This window comes from Cibotium barometz, chromosome 29 (assembly GCF_041138505.1).
Source record: "Cibotium barometz isolate CiBa-2024 chromosome 29, ASM4113850v1, whole genome shotgun sequence".
Taxonomy (NCBI): domain Eukaryota; kingdom Viridiplantae; phylum Streptophyta; class Polypodiopsida; order Cyatheales; family Cibotiaceae; genus Cibotium; species Cibotium barometz.
Window position 1 is genome coordinate 17,223,928 of NC_141074.1, and position 27,217 is coordinate 17,251,144.

The 27,217-nt window shown below is 45.3% G+C and overlaps 1 protein-coding gene across 8 annotated transcripts in view; it reads right to left on the reverse strand.

The window, feature by feature from the left end:
* Positions 1-2,476: 2,476 nt before the first annotated feature.
* LOC147621919 (Transducin/WD40 repeat-like superfamily protein) overlaps positions 2,477-27,217 on the reverse strand; it is a 69,338-nt gene continuing 44,597 nt past the window's right edge. For 2 of the 8 annotated variants that reach the window (XM_086822931.1, XM_086822927.1), the window contains 8 exons: positions 27,010-27,188; positions 26,443-26,543; positions 26,073-26,341; positions 5,249-5,306; positions 3,752-3,872; positions 3,436-3,546; positions 3,102-3,185; positions 2,477-2,956 (listed from right to left, as the gene is read on the reverse strand). In XM_086822931.1, coding sequence (XP_086679057.1) covers positions 2,871-2,956; positions 3,102-3,185; positions 3,436-3,546; positions 3,752-3,872; positions 5,249-5,306; positions 26,073-26,341; positions 26,443-26,543; positions 27,010-27,188 — 1,009 coding nt within the window. In that variant the 3' untranslated portion in view covers positions 2,477-2,870. Of the gene's footprint in view, positions 2,957-3,101; positions 3,348-3,370; positions 3,547-3,751; positions 3,873-5,248; positions 5,307-26,072; positions 26,342-26,442; positions 26,544-27,009; positions 27,189-27,217 lie in introns of those variants that run through there. The other 6 variants (XR_015269616.1, XM_086822928.1, XR_015269618.1 and 3 more) reach the window with 6 other exon arrangements.

Here is a 27,217-nt window from a genome sequence, read left to right on the forward strand (position 1 = left end):
CACTACATAGAGATATGCATGCATCACCACTACAATTCTTGATATGCACACATCACCACTAGTTCGATTCACATGGCTTTGTCATGGATCCCTCCCACCTCCTCGTCTATTCCATTCAGATGATCTATGATTTTAGAGAGTGCCTTTGATAAGCTAAATATTTCTTTAGTGACCAATCCATTGTTAAAGTTACCAGAGTTTGGAAAGCTTTTCGAAGTCATTACTAATGCTGGAAGGACGTCCCATAACTTATGAGTTGAAAACTAAGACGTTATCATGAAAGGAACTATGCTATCCACCACGATCTTGAGTTGCTTGCACTAGTACACGCCTAAAGCTTTGGAGATGCTATCTTTTTGGACAAAAGTTTACTTTGGTTAAAGATCATAAGAGCTTAAAGTGGAATTCCACCTAGAATGATCCTAACATGAGGCAAAGACGATGGATGCAGACCCTTCAAGCTTCAATCCTACAAAGAGCATTTCTTAGGAAATGGTTTCATTAAGTGAACCAGTTATCTCCATAGACATATGTCCCATACCATGTGGATTATCATTGGTCAACAGAGTGTCATCACACCACCTTTCGATTGAGATAGGAAGAGAAGAGGGCAACTCACAAGATGAGGGATGTGCAAGCTCTATTTGAGAAGCATTAAATAGATGCCTAATTTACTACAAGGTACATGAACACTACCATGTCTCTTTAGGGAGGTCCGGGCCCTTGTCATGGGTGATGCATTACGAAGATTAGAGATACTTGGAACTATACACTAAGACACCACAAAGATAGACAATTGAGGCAACATCTCAAGATGCAAGATACGGCACAGACATTCATCACTAATTTCTTTTTCTTGACATGACAAAGAGCCCCAACTAACACTAACTTCTTTTTCCCTAGCAAAACGCCCCGGCTAACACTCAACCTGTGTGAGATTCACTCCATGACAAAGCTAGACATACCCATCAAGTGAGCACTCACAATAGGCTAGCATCTCTAAGAGAGCACAACTCCACCACGAGCCAAATGGCCCCACTCTTGATCACCCAAAGCCTCTAATTGCCAACTCGAGATCCAAGACTTGCTTCATCGATGGAGAGAGGCAACACCACACATGGTGCGTATTAAGGCCATGCACACGATCCATGATGATGACAACGCATTATGAGCCCAAACACAAGTTCTACTATCTACTTTATTATACACACAAGTTCTATGCAGCACATTGACCGTCTATTATCCTTTTTGCTAGTATTTTGCTTTTTCCATGTTGTCTCGACATCCAATTTACTCATGGACCACATAAACTGAGTTTTTTCGTGCTATCTTAACTCCCAATTCATTCATGGACAACATGTAACAACTTTTTGGTATAAAATACTCTTCAAGTCTTTCATAGACAATAATAACAAAAACAAATTAGTTAAGACATGTATGTACTAAGAGATTAGCACCATTTTTTTTAGTGAAGGGTGGGAAAAATACTAATGTGTCAAAAATCACTCGTGTAGTGAAGTGCCTTGGTCAATAAACTTATTTTCCTAGTGGTCTCCTACTGCTGTGAATTACACTTTAAAGTTCAAACATGAAGGAACCATCACCACTCAAAGCTAGGAGTACAAAAAAGTACAAAGTCAAGACTATAGTGATTTAATTTTCAATTCTCTATTATGTGAAGTTATCAATAGCTTTCATGTAATGTAAAAGCCTACAATGATAGGAAGTGTTGATTGAAAGGAAGATAGTGTTGGAAGAGGGTGTCGTTAAACTTGAGTTGTAGATTAACAAATCTATGGAAAGGACTTTGTGATGTTCTTGTAGGCAAATTTCAATACAACCTATATAATAAAAAAACGAGCTAGAGCGTCGGAGTAAGCACTTGAAAAAAAAAAACATAGAACTACAAAAAGATGGTTGTTAGTCATCAATCATGTTTTTAAATTATTGAAGGTCTTGAAAACACCAAGACATGTTACTTAGAACCATGGAATTTCAAAAGAGTGATAATATGATCACACATGTTACACCTTTGACACGTGCGCCTTGGGGGCAGATTGCATTGAGAGACCATTGTTGTGCACCCTATTTCTATAAGGCTTGTAATCTACCTGCTTAGAGCTCTTTGAAATAGTATGACTCTCTCCAGCTCAGATGAGTGGTTCCCCATCTTACCCCAAAATACTGTGTCTTCGGCAGAGAAGACAAGCAATGGAATCTGACCCATTCAATAAAATCAACTATTTTAACCTTCATATGCTTGGCTTACTTAATGTACATGCACCTTGCCCCTTACTTCCATGATAAAATCACCTTACGTCATCAATGCACTTGCATGAGACGCATGAAAGACAAGATACATATTGGCACCATCAAGAGCCCACAAACAAGGACACCCCTAGGCCTCAACTCCCGGCCAAGGAAGTACCTTGACCTGTATTTAATATACGCACTTTTCAATAAATTTTACTTGAAATTGCAAACTCAACTTTCAACATTCTTGTTTCTTATTATTATAATTAATACTCCACAATTTTAAGCTTAGGTGCCTAGGAAAAGGGAAGCCAACCAGAGGTACCACTTCCATCATCCAGTGCATATAATTGTCATCGTTTGAGCCTCACAGCCTAGTACATTGAGTGTCACATGCAGAGGGATAATTGCAAGTAGTTTAAAGACATTTCATATGCAAATACTGTCCATCTGATATGATGCCACTCATGCCAAGCCAAACAGAGTAGTATCCTATATAATACCATATGTCCAATGTATGTGTCAATCTTGGGAGAAAGCTGTCAGTATGCAGATGTGAGGTGATCACTAAGTTCCTGCCGCACCTTGATCGGTCATTGCTTTTGTTAGCTCTTGAATTAGGAAGCTGGGATTATTGACAGCCCATCTGTTACATGGTGACATTTCAAAGGTGCAAGCTTGGAAGCAGTAATCTGACAAGATTCTGAAGCACAAAAGCAGCCTTTATCAATACTCAATGCCGCTGTAAAGTTAAAAGGGGATTTAAAACACAGTCATCATTACAGACAAAAGGCACACACTTCATGTAATGGATCTCATCTTGGAACTGTGCAATACACAATTTTTACCTTTGTACCTCGATGGCATGCATGATACAAATGTTTGCAATGTCGAGATGGCTGTACCGCTGGCTGTTGTGATGCATGTCATAGCTGCAAAATTACTAGAACATGAGCAAGCTCACACTGTGTTTGTCGCTGCGCCATGCACGTACATAAGTCCAGCAGACGACCCTAGCCACATTCTCCATGCATGACTCTCCTTAATCAAAGGCTCTGTCAAACAGCTTTTCCACCCACGTACTCTACTGTTTCCTAGTTTTTAACAAAAACATTACCCATATAAGAAGGAAACCCCTTAAAATCTGATAAGTTACAAAGCATCTTGGGTTCCAAAGCCCACCAAATTCAGTCGGTGAGCTAAATACGTTAACTACTGCTGGTAAACCAGAGATAGTTTGCAGTAATTGGCCCGACCTTAAACTCCAGATACGGATAGTACAATCTTCACCACCTGACTCATTGCATCAAAGAGAATGGCAAGAGGTAAATAATCATTGGACATTAAATTCAAATTACATAAATCCACTGCAAAACATGACAATTTACCCGACCGAAAATCTACCCATCAGAAAAGGAAGATGGATCCACCCAAAGTAACACCTACATCTAGTAACACCTGTGCATGTGCATGTTCACGTGTAATCAAGAATTTAAACCTGATGCAAGAAGTGATTCAGAAGCATCAACCCCCAACTGCAGCATAGAATGTGTATTATGGTTCCCCTCATACGACAACACAGGTCCTTTCTCAACCAGGCGGCGATCCCAAAGGTTAATCTGCATACATCATTGCACAAACACATACCAAAATAGAGTATGTGACAGTCTGCCTTTGTACATAACCGAAAGCAAATTACCAAGCTTATCGCCCTTATTTGATTATATGTGACCAACCCACATGCCTATGGTGCCATTCCACATGACAGCTCTGTATAGAAGGCATCATAATTTATCAATGCCACTTGTCCATGTATAGATCTAATATCCTCATTGTTACATGCATGAACCTGCTAAGGGATAGGGTTGATACTCTATGGGTCATGCTAGGTATAACATGGGTTGGAACTTCGCAGTTGGCTATTGGAGAGATGGTAACTCAGATAATAATCCCATAAAAGCAGGATTATTAAAAATGCATGTGGCCTATGTAAGTGAACAGGTGTGCTCATAACTGTCTTGAGCCAATAAGGCCAACATAGGATTGGTGGTTGCCACCACAAATGGGTATGGGATGCACACTGTAGTGGGTCTGGAGCAGTTGGTCCATAGTTGCTATCAAACACGTTTCGTAAAGGTACTAAATGTATGAGACGTTTTCTATCCAAGCATTTTTTTAGATTTTTTTTTTTAAAGATTTTTTTTTGCTTTAACTTTCAGGTACTATGTTTCAATAATTTTTACCTTAGCAACTTTGAATCATGAACGAGATGTATCATGTATCATCTGCAGTGCACTCAGGGCTAGCCTGAACTCAAGACATGTCCCACATGGGGGGGGGGGGGGGGGGGGGGGGGGGGGGTGTGGGGTAGTATACAAGTCCCAAAAAAAAACCAAAACATTCATTATGTATTTTCTCTACAGCTTCAACAAAATGTAGAGCATTCAAAATCTTCATGAAATACACTTAAAAAACATGCATACATTGCCCAATGCACATCCCCCCCTCCCCCCCCACCCCCCCGGGGGGCCCGCACGGCCGCCCGATTCTATAAGAAACATTTATGAAATGCCTGGGAGGCATGAACCGTTTCTGACACATTTAGGAAATGCATATCAAAAAATAGTTGGCAGCTACGAGTTGGGCCAATGGTTGGGTTGGTGAGTGTCAACTGCTGCTTACCTTGCATTCTCTATGCAAATGTGCACATGTATTTGGTGCTCTGGGTACAAATTGGTCCTGATTCTCTACACAAGGGTGTTTTACTCACAATAATGCTTAAAAGTTGAGGGCGATGAATAGGAGGCTCATGCATTTTTACATACCCTAACAAATAATTTCTAATAATAAACTATGTGATGCACAATCGGGAATATTAACCAGACTCATTACAAAAGCATGTTGGGACACTAAAGTACTTTCCATTGCACAGAACAAAACAATAATAACCATTTAAGAGCTCGTAAGAAAGAGACTAAGGGGTCATAAAACTTACATTCCCATTCATAGCACTTGCCAAGAGATATGTCTCATCAGATTGAAGCAGTACCAAACTAACCAATAGACCAAAAAAGATGATAAGCTTAGAACCTACAAAGTACCCGACTGAACACAAAAATAAAGTAGGATTACTGTAAGCATTTTACTAAGAGCAAGTGACCAAGAAAGAGAACAAATCATGTACATACAAATACACACAGAAATACAGTAAGATTACTTTGATCATTTTACTAAGAGCAAGTGAGCAAGTTACGCAATTCGCTCCGAGCCCTTCCGTGGTATCTGTGGAGTGGGACCTTAGCCCTAGCTCGGGGATGGATCAAAGTACTGATCCCATGGTTGGGTGGTGAGCTTGCCTGCACCCCTTCTATTTGGGTTTCTCTAATCTTGCGTTGGACTGTGTTTGGGAGATCTTGGTTAAACAGGCCTGGGAGCCCTCTTACAGACTGGCATCAGTGTGGACATCGAATATGACAGACCAATCTGGAGGAATAAGGATGGGAGCTTCTGTGAGGCGTTGCTTGAGGTGATTTAAGGTAGCGGCCCTCAAGAGTGGACCACTGGAAGTGTGGAGAGGCTCACTAGGTGGGTGAAGGGCAAGGAAATGTCAGCATACATTCTGATGAATTGTCTATGATAGGTGCCATTTGAGCTGATGGGAGTGGCATTTGAAAGGGTTGAGGCGTAGGTGGGAGGACCGACACTTGTCGAAGATTTGGGCTATTTAAGGAGGTGCTCACTGAAAGCTTGTGAGTATGAGGAAAGGCGGGTGCCGGTAAAGTTGGAGGGGGAAATCATCCGCAAAGGTGCGAAGGAAACTGGTGAGAAATTTACGAATGATGTTGGTGAAAATCCTCTGGAATGTTGCTGATGCATCACACAACCCAAAGAGCATCTTTATGTAGATGTATGTGCCCCAATGGGTGACAAACACTGTCTTCGCACAATGAAATGGATTAATGGCTACTTGGTTGTAACTATTCAACCCATCCATAAAGCTGTATAGGGCATGACCAGTTACATCCTCAAGAACCATGTCCAAGAATGGACACTCACCTTGTTAAGAGAGCGGAAATCTACATATACCTGAATTTCGTTGGAAGTCTTTGTGGGCATGATGAAGCCGGTCGGAGTGCTTGATTGGTGAGATGATGTTGGCGGCCTCCATCTTTTCCAGCTCTAGCTTGACTGCTTCAGCATACATGTATGCACGCCCACCAACAAGACGTGCACCCTCTTGTACAGGAATGGTGTGCGCACGTATGTCTACTGGCACGAAATGTAGATATTCCTAGGTCCAAGCAAAACATCTTTGTAGGAGTTGAAGAAGGCAGAGGCTTGTTCCAGCAAGGCTGGGTGGTCCCACAGCCAGGAGGCTCGTAAGATAGGTCATGGCTCCTCTGCCATGCCTAGATTGAATTCCTTAACAGGATCTTGGGAGTACAACAAGGGAGGAAGCTCGCCCCTGTTGGCAGCTTGGTTGAGCATGGTGGGGTCATGGGCTGGCCGTACTGATCATGTTATGTGGGAGGGAGCTCGTCAAGAGGAATGGGGGAGTAACTGTTAGTTGAGGGTTTGGGCGGGTGTGGTGGCACCTTGGCAGCTGGAACGGCCTTTGGTGAGGGTGGATCGGTGGCACCTTGGCAAGTGGAACCTCCTTTGGTGAGGTGGTGGTGACACTAGGAAGCTGCTTGCCACGCCTTCGATCAGTAATGGGCTTTCCCAACCCAATGGTCTCAAAGGTTTCTGCTTCCGTTGATAGGTTTTTTTGTGTCAAGATGCTAATGCCCAAAACATGTGCCTCCCAAAACCCCGAAAAGAGAATAAGCCCATCGGGCATGAGTAGAACCTTAGGAAATAAGTGGTCTTTGCATGGCCAACTTCTAAAAAGAACTAATTGTTGTCAGTCCAGTTAAGTTAAGGAGGAACTTCTGCATGCGTAGGGAATGGAGAGTAGTTGACAAGGAGAGCCGGGAGCCAGAAGAGGGAGATCAAAGAAGAGGGCGAATTAGCCAGGAGAGAGGATTGCCGGGATTGTGTAGAAGCTGTGTGGAAGCTTGTTGGATAGTTGTTTTACTGTTTTTGTCTGTTTGGGTTGAAGGACGTTGAAGAGGGCGAATTAGCCACCAGGAGAGAGGATTGCCGGGATTGTGTAGAAGCTGTGTGGAAGCTTGTTGGATAGTTGTTTTACTGTTTTTGTCTGTTTGGGTTGAAGGACGTTGAGACGGCGAGATTGTTTTGTGAAGAAGAGGTGGGAATTGTGTGAGGAAGCTTGGATTTCTCCAGTGCAGATGGTGCAGAGGATCTTGTAGGAGGTTGATGCCCTAGGATCTCTAGGATGCAGCTCTATACGAACTTGGAACACTCCATAGTTTTGCTCAATCATTCCCCTCTGTATTGAATATTGAGACCTGCTGTAAGTGGCGGTTGTTTTTGGTCTTGTGGTGTTGAACCGTTGTTGATGGGATATACTTGTGGAGAATCCCTCTGGTTTTTGGTGCTCTCTCTCTTTGTTGGAACCCCACATCTCAGGGTTGTTGAGATTGGGTCAACTTGTTATATACAAAAGGCTTTACAGTGTGTTGGATTGATGAATTTCTATGCTTTGGTGTTATCTTTGTTATTTTTTATGGAACTTGTTGAAAAGAATCAATTGTGAGTGAAGAACTGAAGTCTGTTGAATCAGAACTGTGTCAGACAGTTAAACTTTGAGTCGGCGGGACCTGACAAGAGTCAGCTGTGAATTTGGATTAGTTCACTGATGCTATAGAAGAGTAGATCTTGTCTTGTTGGAAGCCTCTGAAGTTTGGTCTGACAATTAGAGAACTGTCGGAATTCAAACATATGTTGTGGACTGGATGGTGGTCTAGGTGTCAGCTGAGGGTTGATTCAGGTTAGAAGGGTGTCAGATAGGGTCAGCTGGGTATCAGCAGGAATCAGCTAAGGGTGTACAAGGGTAGATATGGTCTTTTTGGATTGAAGGGAGGTGATTTTTTTTTGAGTTTGGTGTGACTGTCAGAGATCTGTCAACAGTAGGTAGTCAGTTTTGAGTTGTGGGCTGAAGGTGTCTCAGGGTCAGCAGGCAATCAGCTGCTGTCAGTCTTGGGTTTGTTGTGTTGGATCTTGGTGTTTTCTGACGTTTTTGAGAGGTGTTAGAGGACACTGGGGTTGAAGAGTTGTGAGTCTGTCTACGGAGCTCTAGAAGAAAAAGTCCCAGGAATCTCTGATGTCACGACCCTGTGAATTTGTGCAGCATAAGTATGAGCATGGTGGTCGATCAGCAAGACATATTTTTAATGTTCACACTTGGGGCAAGGGTGACATTAGGAATTTATAAGGTCCTTTTTATAAACCCCATGTGTGGAGGGGACAAGGGGACAAAGGTTTTAAAAACTAATAAAACCCCATGTGTGGAGGGGACAAGGTAACAAAGGTTTTATTAAAAACAAATGAGAGAACCCTTTGTGGTGGTCGTGGCCCTTTTTTTTTGGGGGGGGGGGGGGGGGGGGGGTGCTTACGTTATTTTTGGGGAGAGAAGTCGACTGCATGAAAAAGCCTTTCTCTCACACTTTTGGAAGGCTGGCGGGGGGAGTTTGCAGGGGTGCACTGGGGCTGAACAGCAGGACTGGAGTCGGGCTGCTCACGCTGGCTGGTTGTCTCTCTAGGCACACAGGTGGGTTGGTTGCAGGAAGACTGGAATCGGGCTGCACACGTCTTTGCCCTCTCTCTTGGCTACTGCAGAGCTGCAGGTCTCTCTCTATCTCTTCGTGAGCAGGTGGGGCTGCAAGAAGTGGCAGCCGACAGGCTTTTCTGTTTCTCTCCCCTACGCAAACACGCACGCAGGACTCTCTCTCTCTGGACTGCAGGCTTTTTCCCACACTTCTTTTTTTTTTCGTGAAATGGTGTTTTATATTATATGTAAAAATGTACATCAGCCACATGGCTCACACACAACCAAAAAAAAAAACCCCACAAAAGATCCTCTAAAGGATCATGACCATGCAAACCTGTACACTAATAAGAAAGCCTCCTAGCCAAATAAGCATCCCAGATAACGTGCAAGTAGTTTAAAGCGAACATATTGTGCTTCCTGCACCCTAGATAGATCCTTTTTCAGCCATTCTATGGCATCCACAACTTCAGCATCCATAGAGTCAACGCCTGTCACCAGCCTGGACATTTCCCAGTTTGAAAGGGGTCTGGTGGACTCCAGGATGTTTAAATATTTGGAAAGTACAAGCTTTGGGAATGGGGGATTATCCTAGAATACAAAGGACCACACTCCTAAAATTTAGGAGAGTTGCTATTTTTGGCCCGACTCCGATGGAAATTCTGTTCGCGTCATTACATCTGGAATTGAGCAGATACCAAGAGTTGGCAAAGTGCCTATAACAGAATGTCTACCAGTTGGGATATTTTTAGAGGTAAAGATTATGGAAGGACCCATCTCTTAGATTGGGACATGTGGCAGGAAAGTGGACCAAAGTGAGACAAGTGGCCTGACACTTGTTAGAAAAAGGATCAAAGTGAGACAAGTGGCCTCACACTTGTCACTTCAGCTATTGTGTGGCTCTCCACTTGTCATTGTAGACTTCTCTTGCCATTTTAGCTCATGGGAGGCCCAAATCTATAAATTGGAGCCCTCTCTCTTCATTAATAGAGGCTCTCTTGCTGCACACTAGCCTCTACCACCGTTGAAGGCTTCCCTAATGATGGCTACTCTCTTTCTCTCTCTCTTGAAGGCTGCCCATGAAGAATACCGGCTGTTGGGGACTGTTTTGGAGGCTTCCATCGCAAAGAAATACTGAAGGCAAGGGTATTCAATCATTTATTATGATTTCTAGCCATTGTACTTGTTGTACTAGCATTTGTACCTGCTGTACCAGCCACTGTACCTGCTGTACCAGCTTCTGTACTTGCTGTACCACCCATTGTACCGGCTGTACCAGCTTCTGTACTTGCTATACCTGCTGTACCAGCCACCATACCGGCTGTACCAGCCTCTGTACCTGCTGTACCAGCCACTGTATCGGCTGTACCAGCCATTGTACTTGCTGTACCGGCTGAATGGAGAGTTGTACTTGCTGTACCCTTTCTATTGCATGAAGACCCGTGGTTTTTGGGGAAGAATCAGTACCCACACGGAGGTATATGGATTATATTGTTGACTCGGCATTTCTACAGCCTATGTTCCGGCTTGGTAGCCTTGTGTTGGGCTGTGTTATGGCATTTGTATAGGGATAATCCGGCATCTCCCGTGGGGAGAGTAAGGCCCTCAAAGCTTGGTACATGATATTATCTCCTTGGGTAATAAAATACTCCAAGGGGGGGGGTCGGCCCATTCCGGCCTCTATGTGGTGTCACACGTGCAAGCTCCATTTTCAGCATTTGTGGATGTTTTGTCCAGCTTTATGTTTTATGCAAAGTGATGATGGATATGTGTTAAGGCTGTGGCCATGTTTAAGTGTTGTAACATGCATTGATGGTATCAACAAGTGTGTCAAAGGCCCTAGTCCCCCGGGCACCAAAAGATCTCAAGTGGAGACCACACTTACCATCATTGCTATTAAGCATGGCCAGCCACTTCAGAGCCTATGAAGCAAGAGCATGAGCCATAGACACCTTGGTCTAAGGATTTATGAATGCACAAAATTTATCTTGGAAGTATGGAGTTGGCTTTATGTGCACACATTTAGCACTCTTTCCATATGGATATTGTGGATTATATTATCAAGCTTACAAGCAAGCTATATGGAGATATATCTTAGGATATGTTAAGGATATGGTGACGAGATATTTCTTTTGGCTTCATGACCAACCTAGCAAAGAAAAGCTAAGTATACTTTGAGTTTGCAAAGTTGGTGCTTTTGCTATTTACTATGAAGTGTTTTTGATGTACACTAACCCTTGTATAGCTATGCAAGGAGAAAGGTGGTGTTGTTTGCCTTGAGATGGTTTCAGGGAAACATTGTTTATGGCTCCCTTTAATGGGATGAATGGAGATTTCTTTCTTGGACGAGATTTATATAGAATTGGGGCCTACTTCGAGGATTACCCAGATCTTTTGAAGGCCTATCTGGAGGCTTTTCAGTTGCGGTCAACTGATTAGAAGCCGGGGGGAATGTCACAAACCCCTATATTCTAGGGACATGCGGATGCGTGTCAGGCCTAGAAACATGCGGATGCATGTATGTATTATACCTGGGCATGTGTATGGATCATATGAGTGGATGCATATGAGTCCAAGGACATGGCAGGACATTTGTGGACCTTCGGGCGGTGCCCGTGTGGATTCCGGCCATGCACACATGGTGTGTTATGATGGCAGGCGGAATATTTTCAAGTACAAGAATGATGATAGGTGGTTTATGGATTATTCTTTTTGGCTCCCTTTATTTGGGATGCATTGGACTTATGGAACTCATGGTTCACTTACCTTGTGTAGTGTTCTCTTGTCCTACGTGCTCTCTTGAAGATTGTTTCTACCATGTGAGGGTGGAACAATAGAGAGTAGATGGAAGGGAACATGGGCACTTGAGAGGGTACTGTGAATTGGTGGCCGAAATGCCTACAAACTATTGGTGGCCGAAATGCCTATAAACTATGTGTAGCAGAAATACTTATGGAACACTAGGTTATCTATGCCTGCGAGTGATTGTTTTATCTTACTTGAGCCCACCTCTCATCCAAGGTGTGTGGTCAGAGTACCAACACGAAGTGCAAGTGGTAAAGTGGACATGACGGGACTTATGTCTATGCCAACGGTCATGTGGACCGATGTCTTGTTGGCAGGAGACTTATTTTGTCTCGCCCATTTACTTGGGACATGGATTATGATATCTGGACTTATGGGACTGTTTTGTCTCGCCCGTTTACTTGGGACATGGATTATGATATCTCGACTTATGGGACTGTTTTGTCTCGCCCGTTTACTTGGGACATGGATTATGATATCTGGACTTATGGGACTGTTTTGTCTCGCCCGTTTACTTGGGACATGGATTATGATATCTGGACTTATGGGACTGTTTTGTCTCGCCCGTTTACTTGGGACATGGATTATGATATCTGGACTTATGGGACTGTTTTTGTCTCACCCATTTATCTTGGGACATGATTTTGATATTGGTATTATGGAGACTTATTTAGTCTCGCCCATTTCTTTGGGACATGGATTCTTCAGTTATATTGGATTTTTGAGACTGTCTCGTCTCGCCCAATCGATGGGACATGATTATATCTTGAATATATGGCTTGAAGCTTAAAGTTGCGGACAACTTTTAAGAAGTTGGGAAGGATGTCACCAGCCTGGACATTTCCCAGTTTGAAAGGGGTCTGGTGGACTCCAGGATGTTTAAATATTTGGAAAGTACAAGCTTTGGGAGTGGGAGATTCTCTCTCTCTCTCCATGACGATTTTCCATAGAGAGTTTTGTATCACCCCAGTGAGATAGCTATATTTATGTTTTCATTCTGTTTTATTTTCCATTCCATGATGAGATATGCCATGGACATTATTGTACCACTTTGGTCTCATAGGCCCATTGGGTCTTTAGTGGACGCTTAATATATCTTTCTCTCTCTCTCTCTCTCTCTCTCTCTCTCTCTCTCTCTCTCTCTCTCTCTTGTGGAAGACAGTGAACAGCATGAGGAGCAAGTGGAAGGCGGCGGACTGCTACTGTGCAAGGACAGCCGGTGACTCTTGATTTATCTCTCTTTTCTTTTACAGGCTTGTGGGCGGTGTCAGACGCACACAGGTTAAAGCTCTTCTTTCTCCGGCTCATGGGCAGTGCTACTCTTGGTCCCTTGTGAGAGGAGGAATTTGCAGCCTAAGGGGGCAGAAATAGGAGCATATTTAGCATGTTTTTGGAAGAGTCTACGAACTGATGTATGGCTGTGTTTCTAGCTATGTGCATGAGCCAGTTAGATGCGTATTCAAGGCCTCGTGGATGTACTATCTTGGCTGATTAGAGGTGAATAACAGTGTGGTGTTTTGGGGCACAGGGCTCTGTGAAACCTCTATGCTAAGAGGTCCAGAGGACTGGCAGTTTGGACATGCATATGTATAAGCCATGAATGGCCATGATGTATTCAATTAAACTCTTCCATTGAATGTGAATAAAGAAATACCGAAAGGGGCGCCAAGCTTTGGGGCCAACAGGTGTCGTTCTTTTTGTGTAGGAGACTGTAGCTCCCTTTTGTCTGTCTTATTTGCTCGTCTACAACTGTGTTTGGGTGACTGCTAGTCTACCGCACTTTGGTTTTTACCCGAGGCCGGTTCATCTAATCTGAGAAGTCCATGATCCTTGAAAGTGGTCCGAACCTAGCTCGGAAGAGGTAGTGGAACCTCCCCCAAATCTCGTAGTATACACGGCATCGGCATATGTAATGATCCTCTATGTCAAGCTCTGTGTGATAGAGCTTGCATATCCTGTCCTCTGATGTAGCTGCCATAGTTGTTTCTCGTACCGGTACGAACCCATTTGTACCGTACGGTTCGTACGGTACGATACTGTACGGTGCGATTTTTATTTTTTATTTTTTATTTTCCTCCCAAAATTTTTTTTGGAAAAAAAATTCCAAATGCTTAAAAAAAATACAGAAACCCTGCTTAACGAAGATCCCAAATGCTCACAAATACTTCGCAACTTTCGTGTCAACTCAGTTTTCCATATGGGATTGTTGAGAGACCTACAAGATCTGGCAAGGTAGACTGGTAGTGTACACTTGATTGGTAGGATGAGAGAATCTTGCTACATCACTTGGAGATCCCTGGCATAGGTAGACTAAACAGTTAGATTCTCAAGTTATAGCCATTTTGATCTAGAGAGGAGTCCCTAAACCTATCACCCTAGATGCATTGCTCGTATTTGTGGAAGGACGGTCCCTTAGTCATAAACGCTACACTAGGAGACCTTTGGTATTGCATTACCCATCCAGGTTCTTTTTTGGAGACAATCAGGAGATCCAACTGGGAGAGACACATATCCATGTTTTGGTTCCTCAAGCACTGTAGACTCCTCCCCTCCCAACCTTCTCTCACATTCAAGCTTGAAGCTCCATAGGTTGTAAGTGTTTTTTTTTAAAACGTATTTTATCGTACAGTATCCGAAAATTTCATATCGTACCAAAAATTCCCGTACGGTATCGTATCGTATAGTATCGTATTTTCGTACCGTGACAACTATGGCAGCCACCCGGGGCCCATATCTGGCAATCTCCACTCTCAACTAGTGGGACAAGGTGCAAATCTAGTCAATCACACATCTCACCCCAAAAGATAAGTGTGTGTCCATGTGGCATGGGCGGATGATGAAAGCATCCTCGGTCAAGCATAGGAGGTGATCTCTATAGAAGGCCATCCTCGTCCCCAGTGGACGACTAGGTGAACTCCATGTCAACTGAGTATCCAGTCGTACAATGTCCTCCCTGATAACCATGTTCCGCTCTGTGCAGCTGAAAGCAAATGATGGGGCCTCTATGCTGTACTGGAACGGGGAGAGTGCCTCCATTTGCATACCATGTATGCCAAACCAAGTGCCTACTTGTGCATACTAGCAATCTGTATCTCCTTGGAGTGTCAGTTGTCTCGAGGACTCGCCAAGGGTATCTATCTAGTGGAAGCTCCCACAGCCTGTGCCAATATGTATGTCTGGAATAGAGCCTCTGTCACTATCAGTGCAACCCCCATCTCTGCCCGCACAATCTCATGTGGCACTGATGGCTTACTCCTAATTATGCGCGAGATCATCGCCACTAGGGGCCTCTCCATCGGCTTCCACCCACCACGATATACCTCCTCTGTATTTGTCTCAGCCAGCTCTCTCCTCTGTCTCCTCCTTTGGTATAAGCTAGGACCCCAGATGGGGACACCATACAGTAGTGCAGGTGTAACTAGAGTATCAAACAGCCAAAGCTTCGTCCTCGGCTCCTGAAACTGTATCTATGAGCATTGCCTCTCTAGCAAGCCAAGGGTTGCATATCCCCTCATCAATCTAGCTTGGGCCGCCTTCCGCATGGAGAACTGAGGTCCAGAAAAAGTGATCTTAAGGTATACATATGAGGTAACATACTCCACAGGCTCTCCACTGTATGTAAACTGTACTGCAGATCTGCCTATCCACTGTGGGGAAGTGTTAAAGATCATGAACTTGGTCTTTCCAAGGTTCACCAATGAGGTCCCAATCCTCGCAAAGGGGGCCCGTAATGCATCCAAATACCTCTGCAGCGCCTTTGGTGAATCAAAATAAGAACAATATCATCTGCATACAAGAAGATCGGTCTCAGGACTCCTGCTAAATGCGCTCCTGGTCCCCCCTATCTAACTATGTAATCTGAGATCTCGTATGTATAGACCAAATAGAGTAGGACATAAGGGGCAGCCCTGCTTCACCCTGACAATGTTGTGTATGATCTCTGAGTCACCTCCTAGAGCCCGTACTCTGCCTGTGACTGACTCATAGAGTGTATGATCCCCCAAAGCATCTGCCCTCTCTTGAAGCCTGTCTGCCCCGGTTCTCTAAGTCTCTGCTCCTCATACCATCTACGAACCATAAATCTTGGCCAAGGTGTAACCAATCATGATAGTCCTCTATAGTTGCTGGGGTCCATGGGGTCACCTGCTTTCAAGATAGGTACAATAGTATTTGATGGCCAGCTGGCACAGAAGCTGAAACCGGTCTTTAGTAGAAACCAAAGTGCGGTAGACTAGCAGTCACCCAAACATAGATGCAAATCAGCAAATAAGACAAACAAAAGGGAGCTAGAGTGCTCCTACACAAAAACAACGACACTTGTTGGCCCCAAAGCTTGGCGCCCCTTTCGGTATTTCTTTATTCACATACATCATGGCCATACATGGCTTATACATATGCATGTCCAAACTGTCAGTCCTCTGGTCCTCTTACCATAAAGGTTTCACACAGCCCTGTGCCCAAAACACCACACTGTTATTCATCTCTAATCTGCCAAGATCATACATCCACGAGGCCCTAAATACGCATCCAATTGGCCCATGCACATAGCCAAAAACACAGCCATACATCAGCCTGTAGACTCTTCCAATTAGTCCAAAAACTTGCCTTGTTTCCACCCTCCGAACTGCCAAACCCTTCCTCTCACAAAGGGCCAGAGAAACAACTCTCATACAGTCAAGCCAGTGAAAAGAGAGACAGAGAGAAGAGAAAAATAGACAGTAGCTGGCTGTCTCTGCACAGTAGCAGTCCGCCACCTTCCACTTGCTCCTGCTGTCCACTGTCTTCCGAGAGAGAGAGAGAGAGAGAGAGAGAGAGAGAGAGAGAGGCGTGGGAAAAGCCTCCAGTCCAGCCCGCCTGTTGACAAGGGAGGGAGAGAAATGAAATGAAATGTTATATTAACGTCTTCAAAAGGCCATAATGACCTATGAGACCAAAAGTTACATCATGGTGGATCTGATACAATGTCTGGATAAAAAAACCCAGAAAATGAAAAATAAAGATGATACTACTGGCACCTAGAAAATGAAACTGGAACTGGAAGGTACACTATGGAGGTACCTCCATCTCATAATATGTGCCGCATCGGACACTGGCGGATCTCCTCAATATCCTCTGTGGTGCCCTGTGCTGCAGCCGCCTTCAGTTTGTCCGCCCCCACCCCCCCCCCATCCAAAAGAGAGAGATAGCATGCCCGGCTCTGTGCACCTGCTGTCCTGCGGCCGCCTGCAAGGGAAAGTCCCCGCTGACCAGTCCGCCTCCTGCAATCCAGCCCGTCTCCTGCAGCCGTACCCGCTCGCAGATGCTGCAGTCCGACTGTGTGCCCAAGGAGAGAACCAGCCAGTCGCCTGTGTGCCTATGTCTCTTGGCCTGCCCTTCACACTCCTGTGCGCCCAGCCGAGCAGCCTTCCCACCGAAAAGCACCCTCACGTATGCTGCAGCCGACTCTCCTCCAAAAGAAGCTCTCCCAATAATAGCGTAGGCCTAAAAAGGGCCATGATTCCCTTCAAAGGTTTATCTATTGGTTTAAAGGTTTTTAAAGCCTTTTGTCCCCTCCAAACATTTTTCCCCATGAAAAGACTTTATTCATTTGGCCACAAGTAAGAACATTCAATAAATGTCATGCACACTTGTGTCCTGCATACTGACCACCATGCCCACATGTTCGGATGCACTTGTACTAATACACAGCGTTGTACTAATACATAGGGTCTTGACATACCCCCCTCTTGAAAAATGGCAAGGGTCCTCGATTGCATCTTGGTGATACAGCAAGACATCCAAAGCGGAATCACACTGATAACAAAGGCTGCCCATTCGGCAAGATATCAGCCATGTGATCCAACTGAAAGTGAAAAGTACAATATGGCAAGATCAGCGTCTCAGCCATACATATGTAGCAACATTCACTTCAAACCAATGATGTAGTAATAGTCCAAGTTGTATACCACTATGAACCATACATAACCACAGCATCCAATGTGACTAGTACAAGTAAGTGTGATCATGCTGCTGTTACTCAATTTATTCATCAATTTGAAGCACATTTTCCTTTAGCTAAAATTACAAATCCACAAGACAAAGTCCATGTATCAACACCCCAACTCACTGGGGAAGCTGTTACTTGGTAGGTCACAACTTCACACATACCCCATCACAGGCAAATTCCGTTTTCATTGACTACCTTTGTGGCTCACCTTAAAGCTCGTTTTCTTCCACCTCAGTACACGACCAATCTTGAGGACGAGTTTTACAAACTCACTCAGGATAGTTCCCCTATTTTGACCTATTCCAACAAGGTCATTACAATGGCCCAGCAGTTGGGCATATCATAAGAAGATAAGCTCAAGTAGTTCATTCCCGGTTTAGACACTACCATTAGGTACCCAATGAGGACTTTTGAGCCTCAAACTTATGCACAGGCACTAACCCTAGCTCAAAATTAGGAGCTGATGCTGAACGGAGGTAAGCCCAAGCAGGTACAGTCTTCCCCAAGCCCCGACAGCAAACATCTACCTAGGGTAAGGGGGCTCATAACAGCAAAGACCAAAAGGACCAAAAGAAAAACTATCCAGGTCAATCGGGCAATAGAAAAGATTCTATGCCTAAGATGACTCTGGAGAAAAAAGCTAAGAAGGGCATCACTGGAGGTTATCTCCAACCAGATGAACAGACACGGTACACGACAGAGAACCGTTGTTTCTTATGTCACACTGTGGGACACGGGAAGAAAGATTGCACTAAGTTTCAAGTTGAAAAGTCTGCCAAGGCATCCACGTCCACAGTAGCAACCGTAGCAGCCTCATCCACACCTCCGCCATCAGCCTCGAATGCCGTTCAGCTTTTGCCGTCTTTGAATTCAGTGCCACCAGAGGTATATGATGATAAGCAGAAGAGTGAGGCTGAGGGAAAGACAAAGGCTCTCATCCGTGCCTATGGCACTGCAAAGAGATAGCAGTTCATTGTCCTCTTTGACATGGGCAATTCTGAGGATGCCATCTCTCTGAATGAGTGCACAGAGCGGAAGCAAATAAGCACTAGAGTGTGTTGAGCAGAGAGTGCACGAGAGAGAGAGATATGGAGCAACTATGCTGAATATAATGAAGTGATACAATCCCAAGCAAGAGACATAAAGTGTCTCATAAGTGAGGGAGCAAAAGAAAGACTAGGCAAGATGGAAAAGTGAGAGGCCAACCCACCTATTTATAGGTAAGAAGGGCTAGCCGACTAGATATGCTAATATTGGCCAACTAGACATGATATAGCTGGCCGACTGGGAAAATACATCCAGGCTGGGAAAAATCCCAGAAAAATATATAAAAAAGGGGTGGCCAGCCCACAATCAAGGGCCATGAAAATGGGACCAAAAAGGACACCAAACATGGGCAGAAACTCAGGATGAATGTGCTAACACCCCCTCTCAGCACCAGATGCTCCGAGAAACCGAAGATGAGGAGCCAAGGAAGCCTGAGAAACCGGCTTTGTGAACAAATCTGCAGTATTCTCCGCTGAAGGACAATACTCCAAACGCAAATCTCCAACAAGAACCCGTTCACAAACATAGTGATACTGTATCTCAATGTGTTTCGTACAAGCATGAAACACAGGGTTCTTGGCAATGGCGATGAAACTCTAATTGTCACACCAAAGAAGAGTAGATCCGGTAGGAGGACAGCCAAGCTCCTCCAATAATCTCCGCAACCAAATCGCCTCACATGCATTATAATAAACCACACGATACTCCGCCTCTGTAGAGGAAAGTGCCACAGTAGGCTGCTTTTTACTGCTCCATGAAATGGCTCCAGACCCAAGTGAAAAAACACAACCAGTGGTCGAACGCCAAGTATCTAGATCTCCAACCCAATCTGAATCAGACCATCCAAGAAGAGTGCATCCTTGGCCATAGAAGATGCCAAAGTCCAGAGTGCCACGCAAGTACCAAAGAACTTTGAGAGCACACTGCCAATGCTGCTGACGGGGTTTGGATGAGAAAGAACTCAATAAGTTGACTCCGAAACATACACCCAATCGGGAGTAGGTCAACCAAACCAAACAACCGACGAGAACCCGATATTGTCCTTGATCAATCCCTAGAGAAGCATCAAGAAGAGAAAGCTTCTCACTAGTATCCATAGGAGAAGATACTGGTTTGCATCTAGTCATTTGAAATCTGTCAAGAATCTCCCGTGTGTACTTCTATTGAGAAAAGCAAATGCCCTTCGGGGTCTACCAAATCTCAAAGCCAAGAAAATAATGCAGAAGGCCAAGATCCGTCATCTCAAACTCTGTCTCCAAAGCATCCATGACTGAACGGATCCTCACACAATAACCGATAAAGATGAGGTCATCAACATAGGCCACAATGATAACAATCAACCCCCTCTCAAGGAGGATATAAAGGTTCGAATATGCATGAGAACGGCGCAGGCTGAGCTTCTGAAAGAACTCATCAATCCGCTGGTACCAAGCCCGCAGAGCCTCCTAAGCTCTCCATTTAGGAAAGCCGATTTGACGTCCATCTGGAATACAGGCCATCTATGATGTCTTGCAAGACCAAGAACGGTGCTAATGGTAGTCATCCAGGCTGTTGGAGCGAAGGTCTCATCGAAATCGACTCCAGGGCGCTGAGCATAACCCTTGGCAACCAACCTCGCCTTGTGCTTGTCCAAGCTGCCATCAGCTCGGAACTTCGATTTGAAGATCCAGCGCACACCAATCACCTTATGCTGCAATGGCCTAAGCACCAATCACCTTACACTGCAGTGGCCTAGGCACCAAAATCCAAGTGCCATTCCCTTCAATAGCATTCAGCTTTGCCTACATAGCACGACGCCAAGGCTCATGTGAAAGAGCCTCGTCCACAAAAGTGGGATCAGAAGGACCATGAATGGTAGAGGACATAAGAGCATAGTTAACAAACATGTTGCCCTCATGAATTTGTTTCCCTGAAACTCTGGAAGATCGCCTGAGAGAAGCACGCGGAGGAGCACAAGGAAGCTCACGTAACCCAGAATCACGAATTGTCTGATAGTACCATCCAGGCACAGATCTGCTCGAACTCGCTAGAGGAGGAGCAGAGTCATCATCATCTTACAGAGAATCCACAACTGGAGGTGTAACAAAAGCAAAGGGAGGAGGAGGAGGAGGAGACGGAGGAAGAAGAAGCTCACCACCCCCCTCAGAAGATGTAGGAGGCTCATCGAACACCACATCACGGCTCACAACTTTGCCGGCCTGAGGATCATAAAGACGATATGCCTTGGACGCACTGCTGTATCCAAGAAAAGTCATGCGCTGAGACTTCGAGTCCAACTTGGAGCGATGCTCCTTAGGCACATGTACATACGCCGAACAACCAAATATCCAGAAATGAACAACAGAGGGCTTCTCACCATGGAAAGCCTCATATGGAGTTTTATCTGGAAGAGCAGTAGTAGGAGACCTATTCTGAATGTAGACTGTAGTAGACGCCACCTCATCCCAAAAACGTCAAGGTAATGAAGAATGCTCAAGAATAGCACGGGCCATTTCCATAATGATCCTATTCTTCCTCTCTGCAACTCCATTCTGTGATGGAGTATAGCAATATTGCTGAAACTCCTAGGATGTAAACTCACCCACTCTGTCGGTCCTGAGAGCCTTGACCGAGGAACCGGTCTCTTTTTCCACCTCAACTCTCCAATCACAAATGTGTTGAAAAGCCTCATCCTTGGACTTCAGAAAGAAGACCCAAGTATATCTGGAGAAGTCATTCACCATCACGAGCATGTACAAAGCCTTACTCAAAGACGCGGTACTCATAGGACCACGTAAGTCTGCATGAACAAGAGCAAGTGATGTCAAAGATCTGTGTCACCTCCTTCGAAAAGGCAGCTCGGTGTTGCTTCCCTTGTAAACAAGAGGAACAAACAGAAGATGGAACCTTGATGGTCAGTAAACCCTCAATCCTTCGAAGCTCGCTGTAGAAGCTGATAGCTCAAATGGCCAAACCGAGCATGCCAAAGAGCAGAAGAAGAACCAGAAGAAAGCAGAGCGGTCATCTTGTACAGACCACTATCTTGGACTCCGTGAGCCAAGATGCTCCCATAGTTGCACCTAGTTCGTGCACCACCAGATAAGTTCGATTCGTTCGGTTCGGTTCGGTTCGGTTCGGTGCGGTGCGGTCCTGAAGTTACCGTTTTTTTTTTTGGCCATTTTTTCCGCCGTTTTCTGCCCGTTTGGAGAGCCATTTGATGGGCGTTTTTTGGGGCTCTTGCTTGCTTGCCTTGAGGCTTGAGGCTTGAGGCTTGGCAACTTGGCAACTTGGCCCTTTGGTTGCCAACTTGTCTTTGCTTGAGGCTTGAGTCTCTAGGCTCTCCCTATTATCTATATAATAGGCCTTCCCCCAACCCCATCGTCACAAGTTCTCACTGCTCAACCCTCCCCTCACAAGTGCTCAAGTCTATCCTCTCTTTAGTCCGGTTTAGGATCTCTCCCTCTTCCTCAAGGGCCAAGGCTCAAGCCTCCCCCTCAAGACTCAAGCCTCTCCCTCTTCCTCAACTTTCAAGCCTCTAGGATCTCCCTCTTGAGTCTTGAGTCTTCCTCAAGCCTCTCCCTCCCTCTCCCTCTCTCTCCCTCTTCCTCAAGCCGCTCAAGCCTCTCCCTTTCCTTCTCCCGGTACCCTTCTCTCCTCTTTCACCATGAGAGAAAAGCATGAAGCATTTACTTTGCATGCCATTACCCATGAGAAGAATGAGGAAAAGTCGGGGGCATGAAAGTGGACTTGCAAGTATTGTGGCAAGGCCTACGCTAGTAGTGCCACTAGGCTTCTTGCACATCTCTCCAAGATGGGGGTGCAAATTGCACCTTGCAAGATGATCCCTCAAGACATTTCTGATGGCATTGTGAAGAAGTACTCCTTGCTTGGCAAAGCAAGTGATAGTGGAAGAGTCCCCCCCGCTCTTGCCACCGCTCAAGACGAAGTCATCCCACCGGCAAGGGATACATCCTCTTTATCATTCTCCGCATCCTTCTCCCCCTTCACCAACTCCAACCCCTCATCAAAGAGGCCAAGTGAGTTTGAGGTTCCACACAAGAGGCAAGCCACTCTTGGAGGCGGCCTCTCTTGGGTCCGAGCAAAGCAAAAAGATGCAAATGTGGAGATTGCACACACGATCATTGAGTGCAATCTCGCATTTTGTGTCCTCAAAACTCCTCAATGGGAAAGGATCGTGAGGGCCATTGCCGAAGTAGGACCATGCCATGGCCCTTGGCATGGTATCAGCTACAACGACATGCGCACAAAGGCACTTGATGAAGAAAAGGAGAGAATCAACAAGACCCTCGAGCCTGTCTGAGCGGGATGGGTGAAGTATGGGTGTTCCATCCTCTCCGACGGATGGACCGATAGAAAGAAGAGGGGCATCCTCAACATTCTAGTATCTTGCCCTCTTGGCACGTACTTCTTGCGGGCGCCGGAAAGGCAAGGAAGAAAACCTCGGGCGAGGCCATCTATCGCCACATTCGACAAGCCATAATCGAGGTGAGATACAATTTTAATCTTTGAGTTTGAAGCTTGAAAGTTCAGCCTTTGCCTTTTACTCAACTTTCAAGTCTTATTTATTTTCCTTTTTCATGCGTCCATCATCCTTGTAGGTTGGCTCCGAAAATGTGGTTCAAGTGGTTACAGACAATGCATCCAATTACCGCAAGATGGGCCGCTTGCTTGAGCAAGAGTTTAAGTCCATAGTATGGACTCCTTGTGCCTCTCACTACCTTGACTTGCTTATGGAGGACATAGGCAAGTTAGAGTGGGTGAAGAGTGGTAACACAAGCCACTCAAATTGTCACTTTTTTCAGTCAAAAAGTCAAGGCCCTTGCTATCTTCCGCCATCACAACGACTTGGAGATGAAGAAGCCATCCTCGACGCACTTTGCCTACATGTGGCTTCTTCTAGAGCGCCTTTATGATGTCATGCCTAAGCTCCAAGTAACAGTGGTTTCACCGGAGTGGCAGGAATGGATACAAGGTGAGATACCTTCGCGTGTCGATGAGGCAAGAGCCATTCAACGGCTATGCTTGAGAGAGGAGTTCTGACGCCAGGTCCGCACCTAGTCTTTGCGGTTACTCCCTTGTATAGGGTTTTATGCATGACAGACATGGAGGGGGCTACTATGGGGCTCCTCACTCACTTTATGAGAGAGGCCATTGCCGAGATTACCCGCACCACAGTCCTCGATGAGCTTGATCCAGAGTATATGCTAACAAGGTAAATAAGATTCAACTTTTCAAGAATAAGTAATAAACTAAAATAGGATGTTGAATCTAAATACTTGTTCTTTCGTTTTTCTCATATAAGATATTCTCCCCTTTATTTTAAAATTCACAATGATCCCCTTAAGGCTACTCCTCGACGCGATGCTATCTTGGCACTCGTGGAGAAGAGATGGAAGTGGATGAAGAGGCCTATCCATGGCCTTGGTGCTTTGTTGCATCCTACCTACAAAGCACTCTCACTTTTCACTGATCAAGAGTTGCTTTCAGCTAGGGATGCTTTCTTACCGAAAGCATTACCTGATGATGAGAATGGGCAGTTTTAGTTTTTGCAGGAGCTCATCAACTATAATGATCATAGGGACCTGCTGTGGGGCGTGGTATAGGCCCTCTGCATATGTGTGCCATGTCTGTGGGTCTGCGATGGGTGTCGGTGTCCGGGGCTCTCTAAAGTGCCGCCATGAGATAGGGCTATCTCTACTCATGAAGAAATGGAAGATCTCTAGCTCCTGTATCTCTGCGAAGACCCGCCTTTTGTGGCGAGTAAGTCTCTCTCCTCGACTCCTGCTCTGTGATGGCTCCCAAGGCTCTCTGTATGCGGAGCCGTGAGTATAGGGCTCTGCACTCGTCATCATACTATCTGTTCTGGGACATAGTCCCAGATCTCATAGGCTCTCCTGAGTGGACACGATGTGGGAAGCTCTGTAATGCAGCCGTGTGTAGGAGTGATGCCAGCTGGGCTGTAATGGTATCCATAGGTGCCAGGGGATCCATGAGTAGGAGCCCATCCTCTACTCTGCCAGTGTATATGTCTGCCACTATATGTCTGCCAGCTGGGCTGTAATGGTATCCATAGGTGCCATGTGTGAAGTAGATGGTAGTGTGTGGCGTCGGTATGTGGGGGGACTGATGATACTGGTGATCCGGCTAGTGAAAATACCATGTATGATCTGCCCCAATAGGACGAGGTGGAATAGAGAATGAGGTGACAAGCTGTGATGCCTCCAAAGACCCCATAGTGTAGTCTACCACCGTGCCTCCGGTCCGTGTACGACCCCCATGGTCAGCCCTCCTGATCTCGGCCACTGTAGCATCCCGTTATAAATAACGAGACGATGCCTAGCTCCCAACTCTAGTAAGTGGTCCCCATAATGTCCTCTATCTGGTCCAGTGTCCTCTGATGCCCGACTAGCCCCTATCTCCTCTGGATCCACAAGGTGGAGGATCTCCATGTCATCATAGTCATACACCTCACACTGTTTGCTCTGTGTGTGGGCATTGAAGGCACCCGTAAGAAATACTTCCCCTAGTGTAGAATAATGCATAATCTCCTCTGACAGACAAGTGTATGGGGAGGCTCCTGTCTCCTCCTCCTGTGGCATGTCCTCTCTGTAATGACATAGGAGGATCCTAATGGAGGAAAGTAACACATGCTATGTATATAACCCTGTCCTGTGAGAGCTGTAAGCTGATCCACATGTATCTGGCCTCTGGATCCTGTGCTACCACTCTCAATCTCCCCTGTAGCTCCCGTCTGAATAGAACTGCTACTCCCCTCGACCCTCTCGAGGTACCCTGGCGTGTGGTCCTCCTGTATGCTGACTCCCGCTGGAATCCCTCTACTCGAGGTAGCCCTCTCTCTGGGCTCTGATGTGTCTCTGTTAGAAGTATGATGTCTCTCCCCACCATAACATGCTCCAGTCGTCCAGGCTGCACCCATAGTGAACCATTACAGTTCCATACTGCCATGTGTATCTCTGTCAGTGGCCTGGTCTGTGTCCCATAGGCCCCAAACCGCTAATCCATGGGCCGGCCATCAATGATGACGCAACCATCTCGATAGAAGGCCTTCTTGCCTTCTCTCCTCGCGTGTAAGACTCTTATCAGCACCCAAGTAGAAGTTGCTCACGAGTTTCGAAAGGGTCCAGTTTCACCAATTGGCACCATACAGATTTTATGAAATGATATTATATTATCTCAAAAGAAATGTCAGATTTTTTTTGCATTGGTACAACCTGTTTGTTGAACAATCCCTTGAAATTCCGACAAGAACTAGAAAATCCCCCAGTAACACCGGAGTGCTATAAGGATTACCTGCAAACTGCCGACTTCATTCTCATTGATTCACAAAAACTCTGAGCTACCTCAGCTGCTTTGGTCTTGAGCTGCATCTCTGTCTGTTTCACACCTAGACCCTTCCGGACCCCCCCCTTCCTAAAAGCATTCCTTTCTCTCCATGAAGAGGATGATGATGCTTCTTGTCTGGTTTGCATGAAAGGCATTCTCCTTGGCCTACTTAATGGAGACCGAATGTCAACCATGGAGATATAACCATTTCGGAACCCACAGAAAATAAGTTTACCCTGCACAACAACTTCTCTAAGGACAGATGTAGAGAAAGCTTGAGGAAAATTGTCGAACCTTAACATCATAAAATGCTAAGCAAGAACATAATATCTCTTACAGTCAAGTCACATTGTTGTGATAGTACATCACTTTTGCTATGGACTAGCCATGTCAATGCAGATGTTTCCAAATGAACAAGCACAGCCCCCTTTGAGGTGCCTGCCACAATAATCACTCCTGTAAATTTTCTGGTACTCAAGAATTCAATTATGCTTACTTGAATCAAAGATCCTCACCCTGTAAATAAGAAACCCATGACAAGCATTCCTATTGTCTAGAATGTGCCAGCAGTGAGAAGATGCAATCATACAATTTCGAGGTTAAGCATCTGCTTGAGTGCAAAAAAAAAATGGAGAAAAAAGAGGGGAATGGAAAGAGGGAAAATATTAGGGTTCATGCAAAAAAAAAATGGGGGGGATGTGGATGTGACGATGTGCGAAGAGGGAAAAAACAATAGGGATGGGACAATCACAGGTGAGGTGCAGTGGGACAGGAAGAGTACAGAGAAGGGGTGACAAGGCGCAAAGGGCGTGGCCAAAAAAAGGGAAGCAGGAGGGTTGTTGTTGTTGTTGTTGGGGGGGGGGGGGGGGGGGGCGCGGGTATTTATGAAGAGTTGAAATGCTACCAAGTGTTGCTTTCGTAGGCGCACAATATGCAGCAGTCCAAACACTGCAATCTGTGACAGCACACCTCACAATATTGAGTGGAAGATGTTGGCCATTATGCCAGCATTCATCATGAACTTGTTTTTGTTTCAAGAGGTAGATTGCTCCTCCCTCCCATGCTGAGCCTAGAGTGGTACATCTGTAATCCAATGTTAAGAAAAAAAAACT